The sequence below is a fragment of the Microtus oregoni genome, unplaced genomic scaffold, assembly GCF_018167655.1.
Source record: "Microtus oregoni isolate MIOR12 unplaced genomic scaffold, Mior012 000006F_ref0000085, whole genome shotgun sequence".
Classification (NCBI taxonomy): domain Eukaryota; kingdom Metazoa; phylum Chordata; class Mammalia; order Rodentia; family Cricetidae; genus Microtus; species Microtus oregoni.
Window position 1 is genome coordinate 51361266 of NW_024543065.1, and position 25073 is coordinate 51386338.

Here is a 25073-nt window from a genome sequence, read left to right on the forward strand (position 1 = left end):
AAGACTTGCAAAATGGCGTTAAGGCTCCACTTCTGCCTTGACGCTGGGCCCACGCTTGGGCGGCCCAATGGTGATGACAATGGCTGTCGCAGGTCTCAGGGATGCCGACCCGCGAGGCGCAGGCCAAGAGAGGAATGGCAGGGCGCGAGGCTGACGCGCGAATTTGCTCCTGATTCAAGGCCACGCCCCTCCACGTTCCCGCCACGCGGTGCCAGGCAGAGAGGGCGTTAGAAAAGGGCTGTGCAGCGAGGGCCCATCCGCATGCGCACCTGAGGCAGGACACTGTCGCAGCTCCGCACGTGCTCCAGCTCCCGCGCTCAGAGTGCCAGCCAATCAGCTCTCGCTCCACTACCCGCCTTTTCCTCAGGCCACGCCCCGTTGCATTGCCCCGCCCCCTGACCATTCGCCTTGGCTAGTAGTAGAGGGACTTGACAGGTCTCCGGAAGAGTGAGATGCCAGTACTCCCCCTGCTGGCCCTCCTGTGCCCCGGTCCCGCCCTTTCCCTTTCCCTTCAGCGCGTGGCTAAAGACCATGGTGTGCCAGGCACCTTGCTCAGGCTGGTAATTTTGCCAGCTTTCCTTGAAATAAGCCTTTGTAGACCTGAAGGAGATGCCAGTTCCTGTAAATGCAAACAAAGTAACCTTTTACGTGTCTCTGTGGGTCAGGTCTTGCTATGTAACCCAGGCTTGCCTAGTACTTATGATCCTCTGCCTCAGGGGCAAGAATGCAAAGAGTGCACCACCACATCAGACTACAAGCTATCCTATTCGTTATTTTTAACCATATTATGTATATTAAATATTATGTATACATGGGCGCGTGTGGCGGAGGTGTCCCCAAAGGCATCAGATCCCCCTAGAGCTTGAGTTACAGACAGCTGTGAACGGTCCAGTGTGGGTGCTAGAAGCAAATCCAGGTTCTCTGCAAGAGTGATATATGCTCTTAACTGCTGAAAAAAATTTTTTTTTAAAGTAAGAAACGATTTTTTTTGTTTTAAAATATTTATTTATCTATTTATTATGTATACACTATTCTGTCTGTGTGTATGACTGCAGGTCAGAAGAGGGCACCAGACCTCACTATAGATGGTTGTGAGCCACCATGTGGTTGCCGGGAATTGAACTCAGGACCTTTGGAAGAGCAGGCAATGTTCTTAACCTCTGAGCCATCGCTCCAGCCCCTGAAAAAATCTTTCCAGGCTAATGTTTTTATCTTTATTTTTTGACATAGGGTTTCATACATAACTCAGTATGTAGGTAGACCAGGCTAGCCTCAAACTCACGAAGATCTGCCAATCTCTGCCTCCCGAGTGGTGGCGTTAAAGGTGTGCACAACCACGGTCGTTCCGAACAGTACAATGTAAGTAAAGGCCCCTGCTGCCAATCCTGACGACCTGAAACTCATAGTGGAAGGAGCGAAATCAACTCCTGAAAGTCGTCCTCTAGGCTTCACACCCACTCAAATAAAAAAAATAACATTCTCATATACACGAACACGGGGATTGTGTGGACTCTTCAGACGTTTTCTAGCCCCCAGCAATGACAACAAGTACCTGGGGTAAACTCTCTCGGCTCACAGTACTTTCCATTCATGATGTGGACAGAGGGGCTTGATCTACAGTCACCTTAACTTTTAGTAATTTGGGATTATTCTTACGAGGGTTGTCCAAAGTGGTCAAAAAGCATGAACTATTCACACAATACTGTGCTAGTACCTAACCAAGGTGCATAAATCCGTAAAGACTCCTGCCCTTCTGGATGCACTGATCTACCTGGGATATAAACCGTCTCATAGTGCCAGGGCTTTCCTCGATCCAATAACTTATTTTTCCCATTTGGGAATTAGGAGGTGGTGGTAGGTGAAAGTGGTGAGGTGAGAGATGGAGGTGAAATTCGAATGGGAGGGAAAGTCTGGGAAAACTCATTGATTGATTGATTGAATGATTGATTGATTGACTGATTGATTGAGATAGAGTTTCTCTGTGTAACAGCCCTAGTTTGAACTCGCTCTGTAGACCAGGCTGGCCTCGAACTCACAGAGATGCACCTGCCTCTCCTTCCAAGTACTGGGATTAAAGGCATGAGCCACACCATATAATATTTAATAACAGCATTTAATATTGTTAAATAACATATTATAAATTGTTAAATAAACCAATAATTTTTTTTCTTTCTCAACTCTTTATCCCTCACTAACATTCCTTTGAAGTAACCTTAATTCCCTTTTCAAGGGCTTCGAGCCAAAATTGAGACAGCTGGACTCTATTTCCCAGAGAGCCTTGCTGGTGAATTGTCTGCGCCTGCGCAGCTGTGTGTGCCCTTTGCCTCCTGGGAATTCGAGTCATTCTATTTCTTGGCCCACCTATTTTTTTTCCTACTCCGCCTCCAAGGTACCGTGCTGCATGTTGGGAGCTGTAGTCCATGGCCGCCCGTACTCCAATTCCCAGAGGGCTTCGGGGCGAGAACCCGGAAGGGGAGGCTGGAGAGGAGCGAGTGGGGGAAACCCGCGTAGTCGAGCGAGCTGCAGCGCGGGGAGATGGTGAGAGCCCCAAGCTGGGTCCTGCGGGTGTTCGAGAGTATGGGCGCGGGGTTCGGGGCCTAGGTTCTCGGGGAAACAAACTGAGGCTAAAGAAAGGGCTGGGCGTGGGGAGATCGCTGTGGGTGGGGATTGAGAGGAACAGGAGCCCGAGAGAGTAGAAGAATGGGGGCTAGGGAGGGGTCTTGGAGGTGGAGAGAGTCGAGCTTTGGAATTGACTATGAGAAGGATTCGGAGCTGGGGGAGTGAGACTCCGAGTTGGGAGTCCTGGCTGGACATCTAAGCAAGAGACCCTGAAGTGGGTAATTTCGAGAGAGGTTAGTTAGCCTGGTGTACATGGAAAGGCAGGAGAGTCGGGGTTAGAAGAGTGAAGGGAGAAGCTAACCGCGGATGCAGTTAGGTTGAGTTCTCTGACAGCGAGGTGGGGCTGCAAGGCAAGTTGAGGAGGTGGGAGGTGGACGTCAATGAGGGTGAAGGTTAGCTTCTAGGACCAGGAGGCGTTGTAGGGTGCGTGAGTTTACTAACGTGGCTGTCTATATCGTGCCTTAATCTAACCAGAAACTCCCGATGAACTAGACAGTCACGTAACTCTGGGCTGATATGGCCAGAAGAGGTCCGTCGAGACCACCTTTAGCATCCTTTCAGCCCCAGTGGCATCAAATAGTGGCTTGTGTGGGCCATCCAGCCTTCAGATTCCTTATTCTGCCCCTCCTTTGTGACCTAGGCAAGTCTCTATGTAAACCTCTGTGCCCTTATCTCATGATGAGAACAAGCAGGACACTGTGAAGATAGCTAAAGGGAGGCTCCGTAAAAATCGATACTTTTGGTAGGAAAGTTAAGTCCCAGCCTCAGAGCTATGGGTGGGAAGCTCCTGTCAGGAATGTTGACTGGGTTAGAGTTGCTTGCCAATAGAGTCTCTACTTTTCAGTCCAGCCCTCAGACATTTTCTCAAAACCTGACACCTCCATCCCTACCTCTTACTGCCAATTTTTCCAAAATGCCTGATCTTGGTTTTAGCTGTTTGTATGAACTTAAATGTAGGTGCTCCGTTTTATAGAAGAGAAGCAGGGGCAGAGAGTTTAAGCAACTTTCTTGTTGTCGGCCAGCATTAAATGGTGAATCTAGGGGGCTGGAGAGATGGCTCAGTGGTTAAGAGCATTGCCTGCTCTTCCAAAGGTCCTGAGTTCAATTCCTGGCAACCACATGGTGGCTCACAACCATCTGTAATGAGGTCTGGTGCCCTCTTCTGGCCCGCAGACATACACACATGTATACATAATAAATAAATATTTTTAAAAAAATGGTGAATCTAGAATTACTGTCCAGGTCAAAATCTGCTTTGGCTGCTTTAATCCAGTCTCCTCTGCTTATAGTGAAGTAAGATATGGAGAATAGAGACACTGGCCAGAGCAGCTGTCAGACAGAATTGAATCCATTTGTGTGACCTGCTGCAAATCTTAGGACTATGCAGCTATTAAATGAGATCCATAAGCTAGGTAGGCTGGAGAGTTTAGGGAGCTAATGTTTGGGAAGTGCTTAGAGTAAGTACACAGTACACATTTGTTGCTGTCTTGAGACTTACTGCGTAGCTCAGGCTGGCCTGTATTGATCTTCTTGCCTCAGCATCCAGAATGCTGGATTACCACCCCAGCCCAGATACTATTTGTTGTTGTTTTGAGGGTCTCATGTATTCCAGGCTAGCCTCAAACTCTCTGTGTAGCTGAGGATGGACCTGAACTTCTGATCCTCCTGCCCCACATCCTGATTTCTGGGATTATAGGTGTGTACCACCATGCCTGACTTATGCTGTACTAGGGATCCAGCCCAAGACTTTGTGCACGTTAGGCAATCGCTCTACCAACTGAGCTGCATCACTGGTCCATGTTTTTGTTTTTAAAACAAATGGGAAATGTCAGATAAAGAAAATAGATGAGGGACTTGGACGGTGGTGGCATTCGCATTCGGGAAGCAGAGACAGGTGGATCTCTGTGAGCTCAAGGCCAGCCTGGTCTACAGAGTGAGTTTCAGGACAGCCGGGGCTGTTACACAGAGAGACCCTGTCTCAAAAACAAAACAAAAGAAAACAAGAAAACAAACCAAAAAAGAAGAAGATAGAGGAACCAGTGAGGGAGCATTGGGCATGTTGTCTCTTTGCTTTCAAGTTGCCCTCTCCCCCTTACCTGATTTTTCTAGTTCCACCTATTCCTGGGTTTCTAAGTCTAAGCAAGACTCACAGAAAGGTGCTCAGAAATCAGTCTGTCTCCAGCTAAATATTAATAATTCACTTGCCCAGTCTGGCCCAATTCCCAAGTCTTCCAGTGAGTTAGAAATACTGCTGACAACTGAGTTAGGGTTTTGCTTGATTTGACTTGATTTTTGATTTTCTTGTTGTCATTGTTGGTGGTGGTATGTGTGTGCTTCTAACATTTTAATCATGGCAGGAAAGGGGCTTCCCTAAGGAGTTTAGCAACTTTATAATTCACTTTGAAACAATTTGGGTTTTTTTATTTATGTGTATGTTATGGGGGACAGTGTACTTGTGCCCCAGAAGAGGGCAGTTGGATGCTCAGGAGCTAGAGTTACAGGTGATTGCGGGCTGCCTAATGTAGGCGCTGGGGCTTGAACCCACAACCTCAGAAGAGGAGCAAGTGCTGTTCAGCTGTCTTAGCAGCCCAAGCATGGGTCATTTGCTTGGAGCCTTTAGTTCATAAACTCAGTGAAGCTTACGGCTAAAAGCTCTGGTGTCTGCCGGAGCCAAATGGCACGCCGTGACTTTGGCTGAGCTACATTCCCACTCTTGGTCTCAGTTTTCTTTTTCTTTCTTTCTTTTTTTGAGACAGGGTCTCTCTATGTAGCCTTAGCTGTTCTGAAACTTCATTTAGACCAAGATGGTCTCAAACTCACAGAGATCCGCCTGTCTCTGCCTCCCAAGAGTGGGGATTAAAGGCATGGTTCACCATACCAGGCCTCCATTTTTTTTTAATATGTAAAATGGGACCACACTCAGCCCATGATATTCCCCTCAGGAACTGACAATAAGGCCCTTTGTTTAAAATGCCTGTTGCATTTTGCTCTCAACAAGTATGACAACTTGGGGTTTTCATTCTTTCAAGAAAATACATTTCTGCTCATTGTGATGGCACACCTGATGTGGAAGTGGGAAGATCTGAAGTTGGAGGCTAGCCTGGGCTACATATGATCTTAAAAGGAAGGAAGGAAAAGGGAGGTAGGAGGGGAGAGGAAGATTGCCATCTGAAAAAGATAGTTCACTTAAAAATTTATGTCTATACTTATAGTGTGTACTATGGGAAGTGGAAGTCAGTGGGCATGGGTTTTCTCCTTCTACTGAGTGCATCCCGAGGATAGAAGTCAGGATGGTCAGCATGGCGGCAAGGGCCTATACCCATGAATTACCTTGCTGACTTGGGATTCACTCCTTAAGTGGCCAGATCCTCCACTAGGTGCCAGAGGATGGTAGGCAGACTGGCCTCTGTCCTCCAGATCGCCCTGTTTTCATAATGCCAGGGCACTGTTCTCAGCACCAGGGGCTCTATGCTCTGTGCGCAGTTTTCAGGTTTCAGTTCCTCTGGTGCTGTCAGTGTCACCTGTCTCGTGCCTGGCCCTTGCATCGCTGCCATGCCCTACGGGATGTGTGTCCTCTCCACCCACCCAAACCCTACCCTGAGAACTTTTAGCATTGTCTCTCTGCTCTTTTTTCTTTTTCTTTTTTTTTTTTCTTTTTTTTTTTTTTGATTTTTCAAGACAGGGTTTCTCTGTGTAGCTCTGACTGTCCTGGAACTCAACTGTAGACCAGGTTGGCCTTGAACCCACAGAGATTCATACCTGCCTCTGCCTCCCAAGTGCTGGGATTAAAGGCGTGCACCACCACCACCTGGCCTCTCCACTTTTTCTTAAATTATCTGAACACCTATTGATTTGGCGTAAAGCGAACATCTCTCACTTGGCCCTGTGTGTTACAGCTGGATGAGCTGACACTTTTTCCCCCATACCCTCCATTTGTTTGTCTTAGAAAAACAAGTGACATTTCCAAATTATTTTGCCTCCCCCCCCCCCGCCTTTGTTTCCATTTGTTTCGTGAGGTACATTCTAACTTCATAGCTTCACTGCTCTGAGACTCAGTATGTAAGTACACCAGGCTAGCCCAGGACTCAGAGAGATCTGCTTACCTCTGCTGACTGAGCATTGAGATTGTATGTGTTTTCAGAAATAGGGTCTCATTATGTAGCATGGGCTGGCCCCAAACCTTTGGTCATCAGGTCCCAGCCACCACTGCGCTAGAATTATGTCTGTGCTGCCACACATAGTGATTGCTTTTTTTATTTCTTCTTCTAAGATAGGATCTAATGTAGTTCAGGCTGGGGCTGAACTCACTGTGTAGTGAAGATGACATTGATTCTCCTGTCTCTGCATCCCAAGAGCAGGGATCAGAGCCTCCAGGTACCATGCTCTTTTGGCTTAAAAAAAAAAATCTTTTTTTTAAAATATTTATTTATTTATTATATATACAATATTCTGCCTGTGTGTATGCCTGCAGGCCAGAAGAGGGCACCAGACCTCATTACAGATGGTTGTGAGCCACCATGTGGTTGCTGGGAATTGAACTCAGGACCTTTGGAAGAGCAGGCAATGCTCTTAACCACTGAGCCATCTCTCCAGCCCCCCCAAAAAAATCTTACATTGAATTTCAGCCTATGCCTGTCTGAGGCTTTCTCATAGCACATTTGTGTGTATCTGTGTGTTTATGTACGAGTATGTGCCAGCAAACATATCTCTGTACCTACAGTGGCGGGGTTACAAATGTATCCCACCATGCCCTACTTTTTACATGATGGTGGGGATGAAGTCCAGGTCCTCGTGTGTGGTGTGAGAAGTCCTTCTGTCTATGTTTTGCTTTTATTCGTTAATGAATAAAGCTGTTTCAGCCAGTGGCTTAACAGAATAGGGCAAGGTGGGAGTTCCAAGCAGATAGAGGAGAGAGTAGGCGGAGTGAGCGAGAAGCCATGTAGCTGCCACAGGAGACAGAGGCTTGCGCAGTATCCTGTTGAAACTTTGCCGGTAGGCCACGACCTCGTGGTGATGCACAGATTAATGGAGATGGGTTAGTTCAGGATATAAGAGCTAGCTAAAAATACACTTAAGCTATTGGCCAAACAGTATTGCAAACAATATGGTTTCTGTGTGACTATTACTAGTCAGGGCAGTTGGGAAACGAACTAGCAGCCTCTGCCAACACTCATGCCTGTCTGTCAAGCACTTTATAGACTAAGCTACCGTTATTTATTTGTACTTAAGTGTTTTGCATGTTGACCTGCATTTGTGTATGTCTGTACCATGTCTAGGCAGTGCTTGCAGACGTCAGAAGAGGGCGTCCAGTCTGCTGGAACTGGAGTTAAAAATGGTTGTGAGCTGCCTTTGTGGGTGCTGGAAATTGAACCTTGGTCCTCTGCATGAGCAACCAGTGCTCTTAACCTCAAAGCCAGCTCTCCCACCCTGACCCTTCCCTGACTTTTTTTTAAAAAAGCTATTTTCACTTTATGTGCATTGGTATTTGCTACATTTATGTCTGTGTGAGGGTGTCAGATAGTGGAGCCACAGACAGCTGTGAGCTGCCATGTGGGTGCTGGGAATTAAACCCAGATCCTCCGGAAGAGCAGTCAGTGCTCTTAACCACTAAGCCATCTCTCCAGCCCCCCTTCCCTGTTGTTTTAAGACAGGGTTTTACTCTGTATCATTGGCCTTGAGCTCTCCAGGATCTTCTCGCCTTGGCTTCCAGAATGTCGAGTTTTCAGGCATCCAATATCACATCTGCCTCTAAAGTCACTGTCACCTTTGTTGTATTCCATTTGTGACAGCATGTTACTGGCTGCGGTGGCAAAGCCGTCTTCCTCCTCAGAGCGCAGCTTTGCTGAAGTTTGCTTGTGGTATGTCCCTTCATGCGGAAGAGGATATGGCCTCCTCACAGCCTCACTCACTGCTCAATTTGAGATCAGAAGCTCACCCTCCATCCAGCCCAGCCCCCTCCCTCGCCTGTGCGTTTATTTCTACCTGGAAACTGCCATTGTGTTTATTTTCCCCCTTTATCCAATTAGTACGTCAGCCCCTTGAGGACAGGGATTTCTGTCTCCTGTTCCTTGTGTCTCCAGTGCCTGGAACTACACCTGTCACAGTATAGGTTTCTTTTGGACAGGATCTCACTGTATAGCTCTGGCTGGCCTGGATTCACTGTGTAGATAAAGCTAGCCTCAAACTCACAGAGATATGCCTGCCTCTGTCTGGCCCAAAGTGCCAGGATTAAAGGATGCCCCACCACACCTGGCTACAATATGTTTTTGTTGTTGTTTTGTTTGATTTCTGTGTATAACAACTCTAGCTGTAGACCAGGCTGACCTCAAACTCACAAAGATCCATTTGCCTCTGCCTCCCAAGTGCTGGGATTATAATGTGTATAAATGTTTTACCTTTGTGTATGCCTGCACACTATATGTGTGTTGTGCCCTGAGAGGCCAGAAGAAGACACTGAATCCTCTGGAACTGGAATTGCAGGCAGTTATGAACTACCAAGTGAGTGCTAGGAACTAAACCTGTGTTCTCTGCAAGAGCAACCAGTGCTCTTAACCACGGAGCCACCTCTCTCTGTTAAATGAATAAGCAAGGCTCAGGATCCTGCAGTAAGGGGAAAGTTTCCTGGTTTGTTTTTTGTGATTCCTGGAGATCAGTTTAATTTCAGAATGTGAACTAAAGAGGACCGCTCTGATATGATTATATATACACACCTGTGATCCCAGCAGTGAGGTGGCTGAGGCAGGGGGATTGCTTGGAGTTCCAGCACAGCCTGAACTCTCATAGTGACTTTCAGGCTGGCTTGGGTTGCAGAGGGAGACTCTGTCTCAAAAACAATAACAAATATTTTATGTATATGAGTGGATTTGGGGTTTTTTTGTTTGTTTTGGGGGGGTTGGTTTTTTGTCTGCATATGTGTATGTGCACTGTGCATGTGCCTGGTGCCTACAGAGACCAGAAGAGGGCACCAGACCCTCAGGAATTGGACCCAAGGACAGTTGTGAGCCACCCACGTGTGTGTGTTGGGAACTGAGCCTGGATTCTTTTCAAGAGCAGCCAATGCTCTTAACTGCTGAGCCATCTCTCCAGGACCCTGCTTTACTTATTTATTTCTATTCTGGGGATGGAATTCAGGATCGTCTGTCTGCTAGGTAAACGTTCTAGCCGTGAGCCGCACACTGGTGGATTCAAGGCATGTGCTGCACTGCTGAGCCACACCCTCGCCTTCTTTAGGAGGCAAGTTGCCCCAGTAGTTGCCCAGCCTGGCTTTGAACTTGTGATCCTCCTCTCTCGGCCTCCCAGAGAGCTGGAATTACAGATGGGGCCATCGGGCTAGCTTCGAAGTTGTTTCTGACTAATAATCTTCAGGGCAGAGCTAGCCAAACCTTCCGGCATTTAGAGATCCTGGAAGCAGACAGAAACCAGGTTAGGTGGCCTCCCTGTGTCCCTGTTTCCCCACCTAAAGGGCACCAAAAAAGCTGGCTAGCCCTGCACACCTCAAGTCTTAACATTGTAGGACTAGACTGAGGATGGTGTGGTAGCTGAACCTCAGAGGGAGAGAGGAGAGCTGACACACCGGCCAAAAGCAGGAGCGTGGAGGGGCGTGGGTAAGCAGCTTGTAGACCCTGAGGCCTCCAGTGAGCTACTCAGAGATCCAGGATAGCTACAAGGAGAGATCCCAGTCACAGGCTGGAGGGGAGAGAGCCTCTCATCTGCCCAGCCCACTGCCATTGAGCAATGACAGGGACAGGTGTTAGAAGCAGGGTGGTGAGGAAGAGGTCAAGGATAGCCTGGGAAGGCCCCTGAGGGGGTGGATGGGATTTTTCAGGGCAGCTGGTTGAAGTGGCCAGCTATTCAGATGTCTCCAGCTGTAGACATGTAAAAGCTGGCCAGCAATCAGGCTGTCCACTCATCCAGACAATGCATTGCACATGGTGCCCTGGCTGGTCCGTGAGATGCACAGCTGCAGTCAACCTCCCTGAGGTAAGGACCTAGGACCTGTGTTTCTTGCTTGTTCCCAGGGGCTGGCACCTGATGCCATGCTTCAAGGAAAGCACTAAGGAAAGAAAGCTGCATGCCAGCCAAGCCAGCTATCGTAGTGCATGTCTGTCATTCCAGTCTTGAGGAAACTGAGGCAGGAGCACCTCCAGTTTGAGATGAGCTTGTGCTATATAATGAAACAAAGGGAAACGCCAGCCCTTACGCTTTCATTTTAATAAGGAGAGGCGGACAGCACACTTTATAAGCAAAGTGTTTAGTACCGTGGATAGTGACAGACAGGAAGGAGAAAAGCCAGTGAGGATTGAGTTTGTGTTCTGTTGGGCAGAAGCTGTGGACTTGGATCAAAGGCTTCCCAGAGGTGACTTCTGAGCCAGTCCTGAAGGAGGTAAGGGGTGACAGGGAATAGTGAGTGTGGTGACCTGGAGGACTGAGTGATACCATCCGTGCCCAGTGAGTGTGAGCAGTCTGAGGGCAGAGACTGCTGCCTACTTTGTTTGCCTGAGTTTCCTTCCTAGTCTTTGACACAACAGGAAAATAAGACACGGATGGGCTGGGCTCGAGAGGCAGCTCAACATTAAGAGCACTTGTTCTTGCAGAGGACCTGAGTTTGGTTTGCAGCACCCATGTCAGGTGGTCCATAGCCGTCTGTAACTCTAGCTCCAGGAGATCTGACACCCTCTTTTGACCTCCTTGGGCACCCTTACCTGTGCACATACCCATATACAGACACACATACGCAGATTTTAAAATAGGTCTTAGATCCATTTTAAAAAGAAAAAGAGTGGGGGCTGAGAGATGGCTCAGTGGTTAAGAGCATTGCCTGCTCTTCCAAAGGTCCTGAGTTCAATTCCCAGCAACCACATGGTGGCTCACAACCATCTGTAATGAGGTCTGGTGCCCTCTTCTGGCCTGCAGACATACACACAGATAGAATATTGTATATATAATAAATAAATAAATATTTTTAAAAAAAGAAAGAAAAAGAACGAACACAGTGTGGGGAGATGGCTTAGCGGGCAAAGTGCCTGCTCTGCAAGCCTGAGGACCTGGGTTCAGATCCCCAGCACCTACCTAAGAAGCCAGACACAGCTATGTGCATCAGTAACCACAATACTGGAAAGATGGCAGGCAGAGACATTTTTACTCGAGTCTCATTGTCAGCCTAATAAAGCTACTACTGAGCTTGGGTTTCAGTGAGAGATCTTGCCTCAAAAACCATGTGCAGCCCATGGTGATGGTGGCGCATGCCTTTAATCCCAGCAGTTGAGAAGCAGGAGAATCTCTGAGTTCGAGGACAGCCGGTCTACACAGAGAAACCTAGTTTCGGGGTGGGGGAAAAGACATATGCTGAGTGATCAAGACACCTGGTGTTGATCTCTGTCCACCACACACACTCATGTGCATTTCCAAGCACACTTACACACTACCACACAAACACATTCATATGCCATATACAGACCCCAAATAAAGACATAAAAATGAGACACACTGGTTGTGCAGCACGCTTGGGCTTCCAGTGCTCAAGAGGCTGAGGCCAGGCTGACTACAGAGTGAGACCCTAGAGAGAGATGAGGGGAATGAATGAGTTCGTTTTAAGTGCTGTGCCACTAATTGCATAAAGTGGATGTCTTTCCCCTTCCCTCTGAGCTATTTCTGGTGAGCCCAGTGTCATCTCTGTATCCTATACATCCAGGACCAGCCTGCAGGAGGACCTCTGTGCATGTCAAGGGCAAGGTTTTGCAGACAACTCTGTGTATCAGGGTATGGGAATGTGAATTCTCTAATTATTGGGGGGCACTTAATAAGGGTGCAGAGTGTGTGGCTGTCCTATCAGCTTCACTTTCTCAGGCAATCTCCTGTGACAGGCATGTTTGTGGTTTCCATTAAAATTGTGGATTATAGGGTTGGAGAAATGGTTTGGCTGCTCTTCCAGAGGACCTAAGTTCCCAACATATCAGGTGGCTCACAGTGCCTGTAACTCCAGCGCCCTCAACTGGACTATGGATGCCTGCACTCAGATGCACATACACAATCACACACACTTTAAAAGTAGTAAAAAATAAATCCTTAAAGTTGGAGATTTGTGAAGCTCGTGGCTCTTGTAAAAAAAAAAAAAGCCATAATGTCCTTACCCGCTGAACATCTCTCCAGCCACTTGCACTGCCCTGAAAGCCACCTTTGGGTTTGTCTTGAATCAGCCCAGCATAGGCCAGAAACAACGCAAGGTATCTGTAATTTTTTTTTTGCGGGGGGGGGGGGGGGTTCAAGACGGTTTCTCTGTGGTTTTGGAGCCTGTCCTGGAACTAGCTCTTGTAGACCAGGCTGGTCTCGAACTCACAGAGATCCACCTGCCTCTGCCTCCCGAGTGCTGGGACTAAAGGCCTGTGTCACCACCACCCGGCTAAGGTATCTGTAATTTTAAGATAACTTAAAATTCATTATTGTGTGACTTCCTGTTGTTTTCCTGTAGTGAGTGTAGAGGTTTGAAGAGCCTTATAGGAGACTGGACAGGTTCCCAAGCCTTAGCCTTGATTGTCAAGTCAGTGACTATGGGGACCAGTGACCAGTACAGGGTTAGCCTTTGTTCTTTGATTTTGAATTTGGCTTTTGAAACAAGGTCTGGTGTGTATGTGTGTGTGTGTGGGGGGGGGGGGGGCTGAACTCCTGGTCCCCCTAGCTTTATTTCCTAAATGCTGGCTTTCCCCCACCCTTTTTAATACGCATGTGTTTTGCCTGCATGCATATCTGTGGACTGCATGCATGCATAGCCCGCAGCGGTCAAAAGAGGATGCCACGTCTGGAACTGGACTTAGAGGCTGCCCTGCGGGTGCTGGAACCAAACCCAAGCCCTCTGCAACAGCAGCCAGTGCTCTTAACCGCTGAGCTGTCCCTCCAGCCCCTCCTTTGTCTGTTTGTGGATTTGAGGGAAATTTGTCGTTGCTGTTGTTTTGCTTATTCTTCCGTTTTTGTATGATTTTATTTTTATTTTACGACAGTGTGACACTATATAGCCCAGGATGGCTTAAAAAACTTCCTGCCTCAGCCTCCCAGACTTTGGAACTACAGAGGTGTGGTGTGTCACGCCCGACTTGCCTGTTTGTTTTAAAGACTAGATGACTAAGGCTCCGGTGTCCCACCGAGAAACCCTTCCATCACCACAACTGTTAATCAAAGCCAGGTTCTCGGACCTTTCTCCCCTACACTTCTTTCTGCCCGTCCCCGGCTGCGTGGCCCTTTAAATCTCTAGCGTCCATCAGGGCTCCTGTTTCAAGGGAATGTTGGATAGTTCTCGCCTTGAGTGTGGCGGTCTGTCCCCGCCGCCGGGCTCTCCATCTGGCAGTCCTGAACTGTGGGAATTTGTCCCCACTCCCTTACTTCGGGCTGTTTCCATCCTGCCCGCCCCATCCTGCCCTCCTCCCCGTCACCTCACGCCTACTCCTCCTGTTTTCCAAGTCGAGGCCCCTTCGCCAGTGCCTTCCTTATATGGGCACGGCTCTGAACCGTGGCCGCTCATTGGCTGGGGTCGTCACGCGCGCGTCTGTCAACAAAGGGGCGGGGCGGGGCGCGCCGCGCGCCAGCCCGCGCGAGGGGGTGGGCCCGCGGGGCTCTGGTGCGCATGCTTGTGGGCAGCCATTCTCCCTGCCGCCTGGAGGAGGCGCTGCGGTAAGCGCGCCGAGGGGGGGGCGTGTCCGGGGGGGGGGGGGTTGGGGAGATCGCCTGAGGGGGTCGGAGGATTCCGTCGAGGAGGAGGCGGGTCCAAAACTTGGGGGCACCTTTTTGCATTGAAGCGTTTAATTGAGCGCTTGGGGAAGTTGAGGGGATGGAGGGGATACTTTAGGGGTCCCGGGAGCTAAAGAAACACCTTGGGCTGGGGTTATTTTGTAACGTCGTAGGCTTGGTTGTTTTAGAGGTGTCCTTTGGGGTTCGGGGGCCAGAATGCCTGGGCTTGAGTCCTTCCTCTCCGTGTGAACTAGGACAGGAGGGCACTTTCCTTTCTGTGGCCTGTTGGCAAGCGGGAGCTGCGGAGACTGCGCGCTCCCGGGATCCGCAGAGCAACGATGTCGGAGCAGTGCCTAGGAGCCTGCTGGAGCGTGCGGGACACCCGGCTGCTGTTGTACCACTCGGTTTCATTAGGGACTGCTGACATTTATTTGATTTGGGGTTCGTTTTAAATAGGGTATTTTTATGTCTGAGTTCTTTCAAGGATCGGGAGCTCTTGGGGAATGAAGGGGTAGAATAAGGATCGGTGTCGGGTATGAGCGGAGGATGTCAGGAGACCCGAATCACCTGTGAGATTCGGGTATTGCTGTGTGTCTTCGGATGTCTGAAAAGTTATTTGTGATTTGGCTTCTCTGTGCTGGAGGGCGTTTTGATTTATTATTTTGGTTTTTTTTAAGTTTTATATGTATTGTATTGCCGGTGTGTGTATCTGTGTCCCACATGTGTCTGTTGCCGGCGGATCCTCTGGAACAGGAGTTACAGAGAGCCACTCTGTGGGTGCTGGGAACCACACTTGGGTTATCTGCAAGAACAGCAAGTGCTTTTAACTGCTGAGCCATCTCTTCAACTCTCATTCTTATTTATTTATGGGCCAGGGTCTCTACGTAGCCCTGGCTAGCCTAGGACTAGATACGTAGATCAGGATGGTTTTGAACTCAGAGATCCACAAGCTTTTACTTCCCGAGTACTGGGATTAAAGGCCGGCACCTTGCACCACTTAGATTTGGGGGTGGGAGGAACAGGATTTTTTTTATATAATATTGCAAACCCAGAATCCTTATCCTCCTGTCTTATGCCCCAGCCTCCCAAGTGCTGGGATTACAGACATGTGCCACCAGACTTGGTAAGGTCTTGAGGAGAGGGTTGAAATTTTAAAATAAAATTTGAAAAAGTTAGAATACTTGGGGATAGGACATGAAGATTCTGGAAATGAGGGTGGGGTTGGGTAAGGAGTCTTAAGGTTGGGGTTCTCTTACTGGTGACAGTATTTGGAGCCGAGTTTTGAATGGCATCTGCAGGTCCCTAATATAATAGTGTGTCAGATTTGCCTAGATTAAGAGCGGGCAGTCCATCCTACAGCATCAGCTAATTTATTCTTTTCTTTTTTGGGGGGGGGTGGGATTATATTTTTTTAATGTATACAGTGTTCTGCACTACATGTATGCCTGCGTGCCCTAAGAGGGAACCAGATCTCATTATAGATGGTTGTGAGCCACCATGTGGTTGCTGGGAATTGAACTCAGGACCTCTGGAAGAACAACCAGTACTCTTAACCTCTGAGCCATCTCTCCAGCCCAGCTTTTTCTATAAAAGACCAGGTAATGAATTATTTCAGGCCATACAATCATTGATGCAGTTCTGCTCTTGTAGAATGAAAGCAGCCATCATTTGTTTCCATAGAATTTAGTTTACAAAGATAGGCAGTGGGCTGGGATTAATTCTTGGCTTGTAATTTGCTTACCTTTCTGTTTCATTGGCATGTTCAAGTTTAGTTTGTAAAGGGTTATTTTTTTCCTTTTGTTTATTTGTTTCTTTTTTGGACAAGGTCTGTCTTCGTAGCCCAGACGGGCCTGGAATTCTCTATCTTGTTGCCTCAGCCTCCCCAGATCTGGGATCATAGGCACTCATCACCTCCCTAGATCTGGGATCTTAGGTGTTCATCACCTCCCCAGATCTGGGATCATAGGCACTCATCACCTCCCTAGATCTGGGATCTTAGGTGTTCATCACCTCCCCAGATCTGGGATTATAGGCACTCAACACCATGCCCTGGTGGAGGGTTGTTTTCATGTTGACATGTCTGGAAGGAGATGGGCCAAAGATGCAGGAGACTAAGCGTCTGCTATTTACTGGTAAGTAGAAAGTGGAACAGAAAATGCTGCCATCAGACTCATTAACAAAACTCCCTCCAGATTAGCTGATGTGTGCAAAGTCTTGCAGAACAAAAGTAAAAATCATTATTAAGGGTGCTCTCAGCAGATGCTGCAGCCCAGGCCTGTGATCCCAGAACCTGGGATGCTAGGAGCCTGACAGCTGGGGCTAAAGAGTGAGATCCTGTCTCAAAGAATAATCTCAAAAAAGATGAGTATAGTGCCTGCCTCACACTTGTATTCCCAGAATGAAACAGGAAGATTGAATTGCTGAGTTTAAGACAAGCCTGGGCTATAGTGAGACCAAGTCTCAAAAAGAAAAAAAAAAGAACCGTCGTCATACTTAAGAACCTTATGACCCAAAACAAGTGGAGAGTAAATTTCTTAAGGGTTTGTCTGGTTCTGGCTTCAGATTTTCCTCCCTTGACTAATCACCTTACCCCTCTGTGTGTACTCTGGCTTCTGTGGACAAGGCTGGGAATGTCTGCCTTTTCTGGAACTGGCCACTAGAGGTACAAGTGTAAGGAGAAGCTTGGTTGGTCTGCCTGTGATGTGGGAGTGTCATATATCAATCTGTTGATTTCATTGGTTAAGCAATAAAGAAACTGCTTGGCCCTCATAGGTTAAAACATAGGTGGGTGGAGTAAACAGAACAGAAGGCTGGGAGAAAGAAGCTGAGTCAAGGAGTTGCCATGATTCTCCCACTCCAGGCAGACACAGGTTATCATTCCTGGTAAGCCAGCTCTTGGGCTACATAGATTATTAGAAATGGGCTAGTCCAGGTGCGAGAGTTAGCCAAGAAAAGGCTAGATATAATGGGCCAAGCGGTGTTTAAAAGAATACAGTTTCCGTGTAATTATTTCGGGGCATAAGCTAAGCTAGCCATGTGGGCGGCCGGGTGCCAGGGACGCAGCCCCGCCGCTCCTATTTCAACAGAGTGGCACCCAGACGTGATGGACTAAATAAACCCACTTAAAAACCTGAGAAGGCTTAAAAATAAGGGAGAGAGAATTTCACACAGATTTTGCTGTTTGTTGGTGGCGTGCTGTAGAGAGATTTCCTGATTCGGCAACAGCAGCAGAAAAAAAGCTGCGTCATTTTAAAGTGCGGCTTCTTGGGACTGTGCCGCCAATGCAAACTCTGGCTTTAAAGCATTTCAATGGATTTTATGGGACTGGATGTTTGTGTTCCCGCTTGGGATCGGAAGGAGAGTGCTCTCAGCGCTCCCCGCCTGCACCTGGGCAGAATCAGGCTTAGGCAGGCGGAAGAGCATGGCGGAAGAGACATGTTTTCAGACTGCGCAGTGCTCTGCGTGTCAGATTTGGTTGTAACTTGGATAAAAAGAGTTTCTATGCTGCACGCTCAATCTCAAAATTAAACTGCTGAGTGTGGCTCCAATGTGGACTTGCTGTGTGCCTGGAACTGTGCTCAGCTCAGGGGCACCAATGGATCTGAGGCAGGAGCTGCTGCTCCATGCTGAACTATGCTGACCTCAGGCAGGAACTGCCGTAATTACCATAATAACAGCGCAGTTAAGGTTTAGACTTGGCAGTAAACAGGCAGTACCGTATTACCCCTACATGGTGCAACTTAAGTTTTTAAGAAATGCTTAACATTTTAAGAAATGCTCCTGGATAATAAAAAAATGTTACAGATTCACAATAAAACAGATTCAGACATAAAAGACCACACTGTTGGATGAATGTATGTAGGCTTGAGAGAGAGAAGAAAAAGAATATAGAGAATAAAATTAATGGTTTAAAAAAAAAAGGGTAAAGTCTTTAAAGAGACAGAGTACATATAGTTGTAGATTAAAAGAAATAAAGAAAAATAAGCCACGTAAAAATGGAAAATTCACAGAGAGTCTGGATTATGTACATTGTGTTTTCTTTAAAATTTTTTACTGTGAAGGAGCTAAGTACAGAGAGACATTTCATTACATGGGCTGCCAAGCTAAACAAGAATGGATATAAGGATATTACGATTTCAAAATTTGGGTCTAAGGATATGATGCTTTGGAGAGGGTCTTCTTTTGTTTTCACAGAGGACCAGACCCTGTGGATTGCATCTATCCCGATATGGTATGATAGACCACACCCTCCTGAAAGGTTGCTGTAACACCCTCAAAAAATTACTTCGCTCAACTGCCAACTGAGATAAACCTGGCACACAGGTTACACCCTAAATGATCTGATTAACAGCGCCCCCATTCAGCAGGAAGCAGTTTGGAGAGAAAAAACTGCGCCCATGTTCCCAAAATATTGTTAATAAATGTTCTTTTACATTTAAAGGGGGAAATGATATAGGTATGAATAATTTGCATTGGTGTGGATTTTAAGGTCAATTTTGTTATATGTATATGTATTTCTGATCTTCAATAAGGTGTTATGATTGTGTAGTTCATTTTTAAAATGTAATATATAATTAGGAAATATAGGTTGTTGATGGATAGTCATAAATAATAGTCAAGTTTGTAGTCATGTTACTTAGATTTTCTAGATATATAGAGATATATTTCAGTTAGATAGACATTCTTCATATCTTTCAAAGACTGCAGAATATGGCATTTTAAATGTTTTAATAACTTAGGACTTTTCATGACAATGAGACACTCTGCTCCTGGCAGCACCAATCTACTTAAAGAGGAAGATGGGCATCGAAGAGGATCCTTATGGAGTTTGATAGCCATTTGGGCAAGAAACTGCTTTTGCCTGGACTGATGCATGAACTGGACACAAAGAACCCGCAGAGAGAGGACTGCTGAACTTGCCTAAAGGTGAGATGGTCTTTCGGGGTTCCTGACTCATGAAAGAGTCTGCGAGACATTCTGCAGGATACAGCAGAAAGTGACTGAACTGTCTTTGGAATTTCCTGCTTGATGAAAATGTCTGCTGGATACTATGGGCCTTAAGGCTGAAGATGGATGCCCCAACGGTACAAAAGAACTTTGGGTGACTGTCCAGGCAGCGAGATGTCTCTGTCATTTCTAGAGTTTTCTTATTTCTTGTTTACTTAGGTAATATTATATCCTTCTGGAGTCTTTGATGGAGTTGAAGAATGAATAGATAGTTATAGTTTTCCTTAGTTATGATAAAAGATAAAATAGATATAAATATTGTAACTGTAATTCTTGCTTGATAACTATTTTGTCATATGTAATTTTGCTATGTTAAAGTTAAAGCCTTTTTTTGTTTAAACAGAAAAAGGGGAAGTGATGTGGGAGTGTCATATATCAATCTGTTGATTTCATTGGTTAAGCAATAAAGAAACTGCTTGGCCCTCATAGGTTAAAACATAGGTGGGTGGAGTAAACAGAACAGAAGGCTGGGAGAAAGAAGCTGAGTCAGGGAGTTGCCATGATTCTCCCACTCCAGGCAGACACAGGTTATCATTCCTGGTAAGCCAGCTCTTGGGCTACATAGATTATTAGAAATGGGCTAGTCCAGGTGCGAGAGTTAGCCAAGAAAAGGCTAGATATAATGGGCCAAGCGGTGTTTAAAAGAATACAGTTTCCGTGTAATTATTTTGGGGCATAAGCTAAGCTAGCCATGTGGGCGGCCGGGTGCCAGGGACGCAGCCCCGCCGCTCCTATTTCAACATGCCTGGTACTTTCACTGAAGGTTAAGGCCAGGCCAATCATGCCTTTAATCTCAGCATTTGGGAGGCAAAGGCAGGTGGATCTCTTGAGTTCCAAGCCAGCCTGGTCTACAGAGTGACTTTCAGGACACCAAGGCTACAAAGAGAAACGCTGTCTCAAAAAAAACTAATGAATATATAAAGGTTTGGCTGCATCCCTCTGCTTACCTGATTCGTGACTGGGCTAGAATTTTATTTTCTTGGCCATGCTAGGAACAAAATCCAGACTGGTAGAGAGGCTGCCTCAAGCCATAGCCCTAACCCTCACTAGGTAAAGTCAGGCAAGTGCTGTTGCTGTACCGTGAACCATGCTCCTAGCCCTTTACTGGGGGATTCCAGGCAGTGGCTCTTACCAGCCATGCCTCTAGCCAAAGAAGAGGTTTTGAAAGTATGTGTGTGTGTGACTGTCTGTCCGTTTAAGATGGGACTCATGTAGCCCAGGATGGCCTTCCACTCCTCACCTTACTCCTCCCTTGCTGGGATTCAGCTTGCACACTTTACTGTGTGAGACATCCAGTTCTCAGTGCTCTACTTTGATTTGTTCCTTGTGCAGAAGTTAAGATTGGGTAGTCTTGGGAAGAAAGGCAGTAACCTCAGTGCTCTGTTGTCGGTCAGTGCTCTGTTGTCGGTTATTTTTATACTTTTTACTCTTGGGGGCCTGCCGCCCAGCTCCAGACAAATACATAGAGGCTTATTCTTACTTACGAATGCCCAGCTTTAGCTTGACTTGTTTCTAGCCAGCTTTTTTAACTTGAATTATCCCATTTACCTTTTGCCTCTGGGCTTTTACCTCTCTATTTCTGTGTATCTTTTTGTTGTTGTTTTTGTTTTTTGAGACAGGGTTTCTCGGTAGCTTGGAGCCTGTCCTGGAACTAGCTCTTGTAGACCAGGCTGGCCTCGAACTCACAGAGATCTGCCTGCCTTGGCCTCCTGAGGACTGGGATTAAAGGCGTGCGACACCACCGCCCAGCCCCTGTGTACCTTTCTTTATCTTACTCTGTGACTTGCTGTGTGTTGGTGGGTGGCTGACCCCTGGAGTCCTCTTCTTGTTCTTCTCTTACTACCTGATCTTTTTTTCTTTCCAAGATTTCTCCTATTTATTCTCTCTGTCCACCAGCCCCACCTGTCTTTCTCCTGCCTTGCTCTTTACTAGACCAATATTCCACAACAATGTCTCAACCTTCTATGTCTCCAGGTGGCATGTGGAGCTCCCTACTACCAATGTCCTGAGATTGAGTGACTACCTGCTATTTGCCATCATCTCCCAGCATGGACAGGGGCAGCCTCCTGCCCTTCCAGCTCTGGTGCCCCCGGCCCTTCGGCACATATTCCCAAAACCAGCCACGCCCACCTTCCACAGCCCTCAAGCCACCAGCCTGCTCTGACACAAGCAATGGAACTGAGCCTGACCACGGACCTGCACACTCAGAGAACACACCACCTACCTTGGCTGCAGAAGCCCCCACCTCCCAGCATGCTCCACTTCTCTCTTCAACAGCTGCTGGCGATGAGGGTCGAGTCCTGCTGGACACGTGGTATGTAATCAAGCCTGGAAACACAAAGGAAAAGGTGGCCTTCTTTGTGGCCCACCAGTGTGGTGGAGGTAGCCGGGCTAGCTCTATGAAGGTCAAAGGGTACTGGGGCAGTGATAGTTCCAAAGCCAAGAGGAGGAGGCGCTGCCTTGAGCCCACCAAGGCTCCTCCAGACCCAGGGGGCAGAAGAGGAGCCCCTGCCACTGAGGGGGCTCCTACGACATCCGGAGAAGATGTAGACCTGCTCTCCGTAGCGGAAATGGTAGCCCTGGTCGAACAGAGAGCTGCCTTGGCCCTACAGAGTTACCCACGCCCCACCACCCCAGCTCCAGTGGTCTTCGTGTCAGCTGAGCAGGGGGGACCAGCCAAGGGGTTAGGGTCAGAAAGACGATCTGGTGGTGGTGACTGTAGCCGAGTTGCTGAGGCAGTGGCCCACTTTGAGGCCCAGCGGGACAGCCCTCCAACCAAGGGTCTCCGCAAGGAGGAGCGGCCAGGTCCTGGGCCTGGTGAAGTGCGGATCGCTTTTCGCATCTCCAATGGCCGAGAGCCCCGTTCGCCAGATGGCAATTTACCTACTTGGAGTGGAGGCCAGTCTGGTAGTCCCTACCCTGGTAGTCCTGGTCCTGGGGCTCGAGCCAAAGACAAAATCACCTGTGACTTGTACCAGCTTATCAGCCCCTCCAGGGATGCCCTTCCCAGCAACATGGAGTTCCTCCTGGCCAGGGCAGACGAAGCCAGTGAAGGTGAGACACCAACCCCGGCCAGGCCTGAAGATACCCCCCCAGCCCCTCCTCCACCCCCTGCCAGGGACTGTGGAGCATCAGGGTTCCATGTGGATGTGGTGGTGACAGGTGTGGTGGATGAGTGCATCTTCTTTGGCAAAGATGGCACCAAAAACGTAAAGGAAGAGACTGTCTGCCTGACAGTGAGCCCTGAGGAGCCACCCCCACCTGGCCAGCTCTTTTTCCTCCAGTCCCGGGGTCCAGAAGGTCCGCCTGAGCCACCCCCAGCTGATACACCAAGCACAGTGCCAGGTCCCGACGATTCGGAAGGCACAACGGACACCTCCTTGTGCCGCCTGTACCGGCACGTGTCGCATGACTTCCTGGAGATTCGCTTCAAGATCCAGCGACTTCTGGAGCCACGGCAGTACATGCTGCTGCTGCCTGAGCATGTGCTGGTCAAGATCTTCAGCTTCCTGCCCACCCGAGCCCTGGCAGCCCTTAAGTGTACCTGCCACCACTTCAAGGGCATCATCGAGGCTTTTGGTGTGCGTGCCACGGACTCGCGCTGGAACCGGGACCCACTCTATCGCGATGACCCTTGTAAGCAGTGCCGCAAGAGATATGAGAAGGGCGACGTGTCACTCTGCCGCTGGCACCCCAAGCCCTACCACCATGACCTGCCTTATGGACGTTCCTACTGGATGTGCTGCCGCAGAGCCGATCGCGAGACACCAGGCTGTCGCTTGGGCCTGCACGACAACAACTGGGTGCTGCCATGCAATGGAGTGGGAGGGGGCCGAGCTGGCCGGGAAGAGGGAAGGTGAAGCCTGGGGATGAGGGGACACCTGCTATACCTAACCCCTTCCCGCTTTGCTGGGAGCTGGGGACCAGGACTGAGTCACCAGCCAACACCTACCAGTCCATCCAGCGTTGATCTCCCACTAGAACTGGGACCAGGTTTGGGGGTCAGTGGGTAAATACCCTGGTTGACCCCCGTTAGTTTTCTACTCTTCAGAGCCAGGGCCATGGACCCTCAGAGAGGGTTGTGTTTTTTGTTTTTTATCAGCATCTCAATTGCGACTCGATCAAGCCCCAACCCCATCCCTGAGTCTCTCCACCCCAGGGACCCACCAGCAGGGAGCAGATGGCAGCTAATTTTGGTACCACCTGAGGCATTTCTCAAGCTGGCCCTCCCCATTCTGTGCCTCCCCAAGTTCTTTGTTCACCCAAAGGGCTGCAGTCTCTAAGGTTGACACCTCCAGGCCATTAGCTCGCAACTCAAGTCAGCACTTTTTGGAGGCAGGCAGCCCACCATTTCTAGATGTTTTCCTCATTAAATAAAAAAAAAATGATTTCTTCTGAACTACCAGTCTTTCCCTCCCCCACCCCAGGGAAAGTGGGTGAGATCCCCTCAAGTATAGAGATCCCTCTTTAAGCTCTTGTCACTGACTCCCCAGTAAAGCTGTGAAACCCCTTGCCTCAGAGGGCAAGGACAGTGGGTCTGAATTCCAGGTGATCTTTCTTCCACATGGGTACTCAGTGAGGCATTCGGGTCTCTACACCGTCCTCCCCACACCTTTTGCTTAGGTAGGCCTTGATTTTTAGGCAGTTTGGTCCAAGATCTTTTTTTAATTTATTTTTCTATTGGCTTTTCGAGACAGGGTTTACTGTGTAGTCCTGGCTATGCTGGAACGAACTCTGTAGACCAGGCTGGCCTCAGACTCAGAGATCTGCCTGCCTCTGCCTTTGAGTGCTGGGATTAAAGGCCTGGGCCACTACCACCTGGCAATTCAAGATCTTTTTGTTTGAGGTTTTTCCTCTTTTGGGGGGTTTTATTTTGTTTGTTTTCTCTTTCATTGTGGTTCTGGAAGCTTCTAGTGTGTGGCATCTGACCAATTTTGAATTGGTCCTTTCTATAAAATCAATATTTATAAAGCAGGGCCAGACTGGTCTGTGTGATGTTAAGGGAGGGGATTTGGTAACAGAGATATCCATAGGTCTGCGCTTGGCAGGGTGGGATGGAAAGGAGTAGGAGTCCCCACCTCAGTCCCTCTGTCTGGAAGTATTTAAGACTCCTATCATCTCTCACTTAGTATTTTTTAAACATCTCGAAATAGTAGTGGTTTAAACAAGATCATTTTTACTTCTCTCAAGAGTCCAGTGTTGGGTAAGTACGTGACCCTCATCATTCCATGGTGCTTCAGCAGTGACCCTCATCGCTGTGGTCTATGACTGCAGGAATTCCTGCTGTCCCTATTGTGCAGGAAGGGAAGTCCCCTTCATGGTAGAGGTGCTACACGAGCTGTGAATACTTCTCATTCATCAGAACTCCACAGCTCCTCATCTTTATATACAGATATACCAGGGATGCAATTCAAGTTAAAAACAAGGTTTTTCCATTTTCAATATTTTTTTGCATGTGTGTGAGATGTGTGGGTAGTTCTTTTGGAACATTTGTTTAATGATGCAAAGATATGTTGCATTCTTTTATGTTGTATTTGTTTAACTCTGAAGCTGTATTACTATGCCTGTATAAAACAGCTGATTGGTCTAATAAAGAGCTGAATGGCCAATAGCAAGGCAAGAGAGGGATAGGTGGGACTTCCAGGCAGAGAGAATAAATAGGAGGAAAAGAAAGAGAAAGGGCAAGGAGCCAGAAAAAAAGAGCAGTATGCCAGGGGCCAGCCACACAA

General features: G+C 48.0%; 1 protein-coding gene across 3 annotated transcripts; it reads left to right on the top strand.

Annotated features, from left to right (window-relative positions):
• Positions 1-2466: 2466 nt before the first annotated feature.
• On the top strand, positions 2467-24119 carry Fbxo46 (F-box protein 46). 3 transcript variants are annotated; one of them, XM_041654195.1, is made up of 2 exons: positions 2467-2538; positions 21319-24119. In XM_041654195.1, exon 2 carries the CDS (start codon positions 21393-21395, stop codon positions 23202-23204), a length of 1812 nt encoding a protein of 603 aa, XP_041510129.1. In that variant the 5' UTR covers positions 2467-2538; positions 21319-21392; the 3' UTR covers positions 23205-24119. The 3 variants fall into 3 exon arrangements, with proteins under 3 accessions (XP_041510129.1, XP_041510132.1, XP_041510130.1); XM_041654198.1 differs by lacking the exon at positions 2467-2538 and adding an exon at positions 10493-10599; XM_041654196.1 differs by lacking the exon at positions 2467-2538 and adding an exon at positions 14002-14280.
• Positions 24120-25073: the final 954 nt, after the last annotated feature.

Excerpts from the sequence above, each read along its gene's own strand:
- Fbxo46 (XM_041654195.1), top strand. The coding sequence starts at position 21,393 with ATGGACAGGGGCAGCCTCCTGCCCTTCCAGCTCTGGTGCCCCCGGCCC.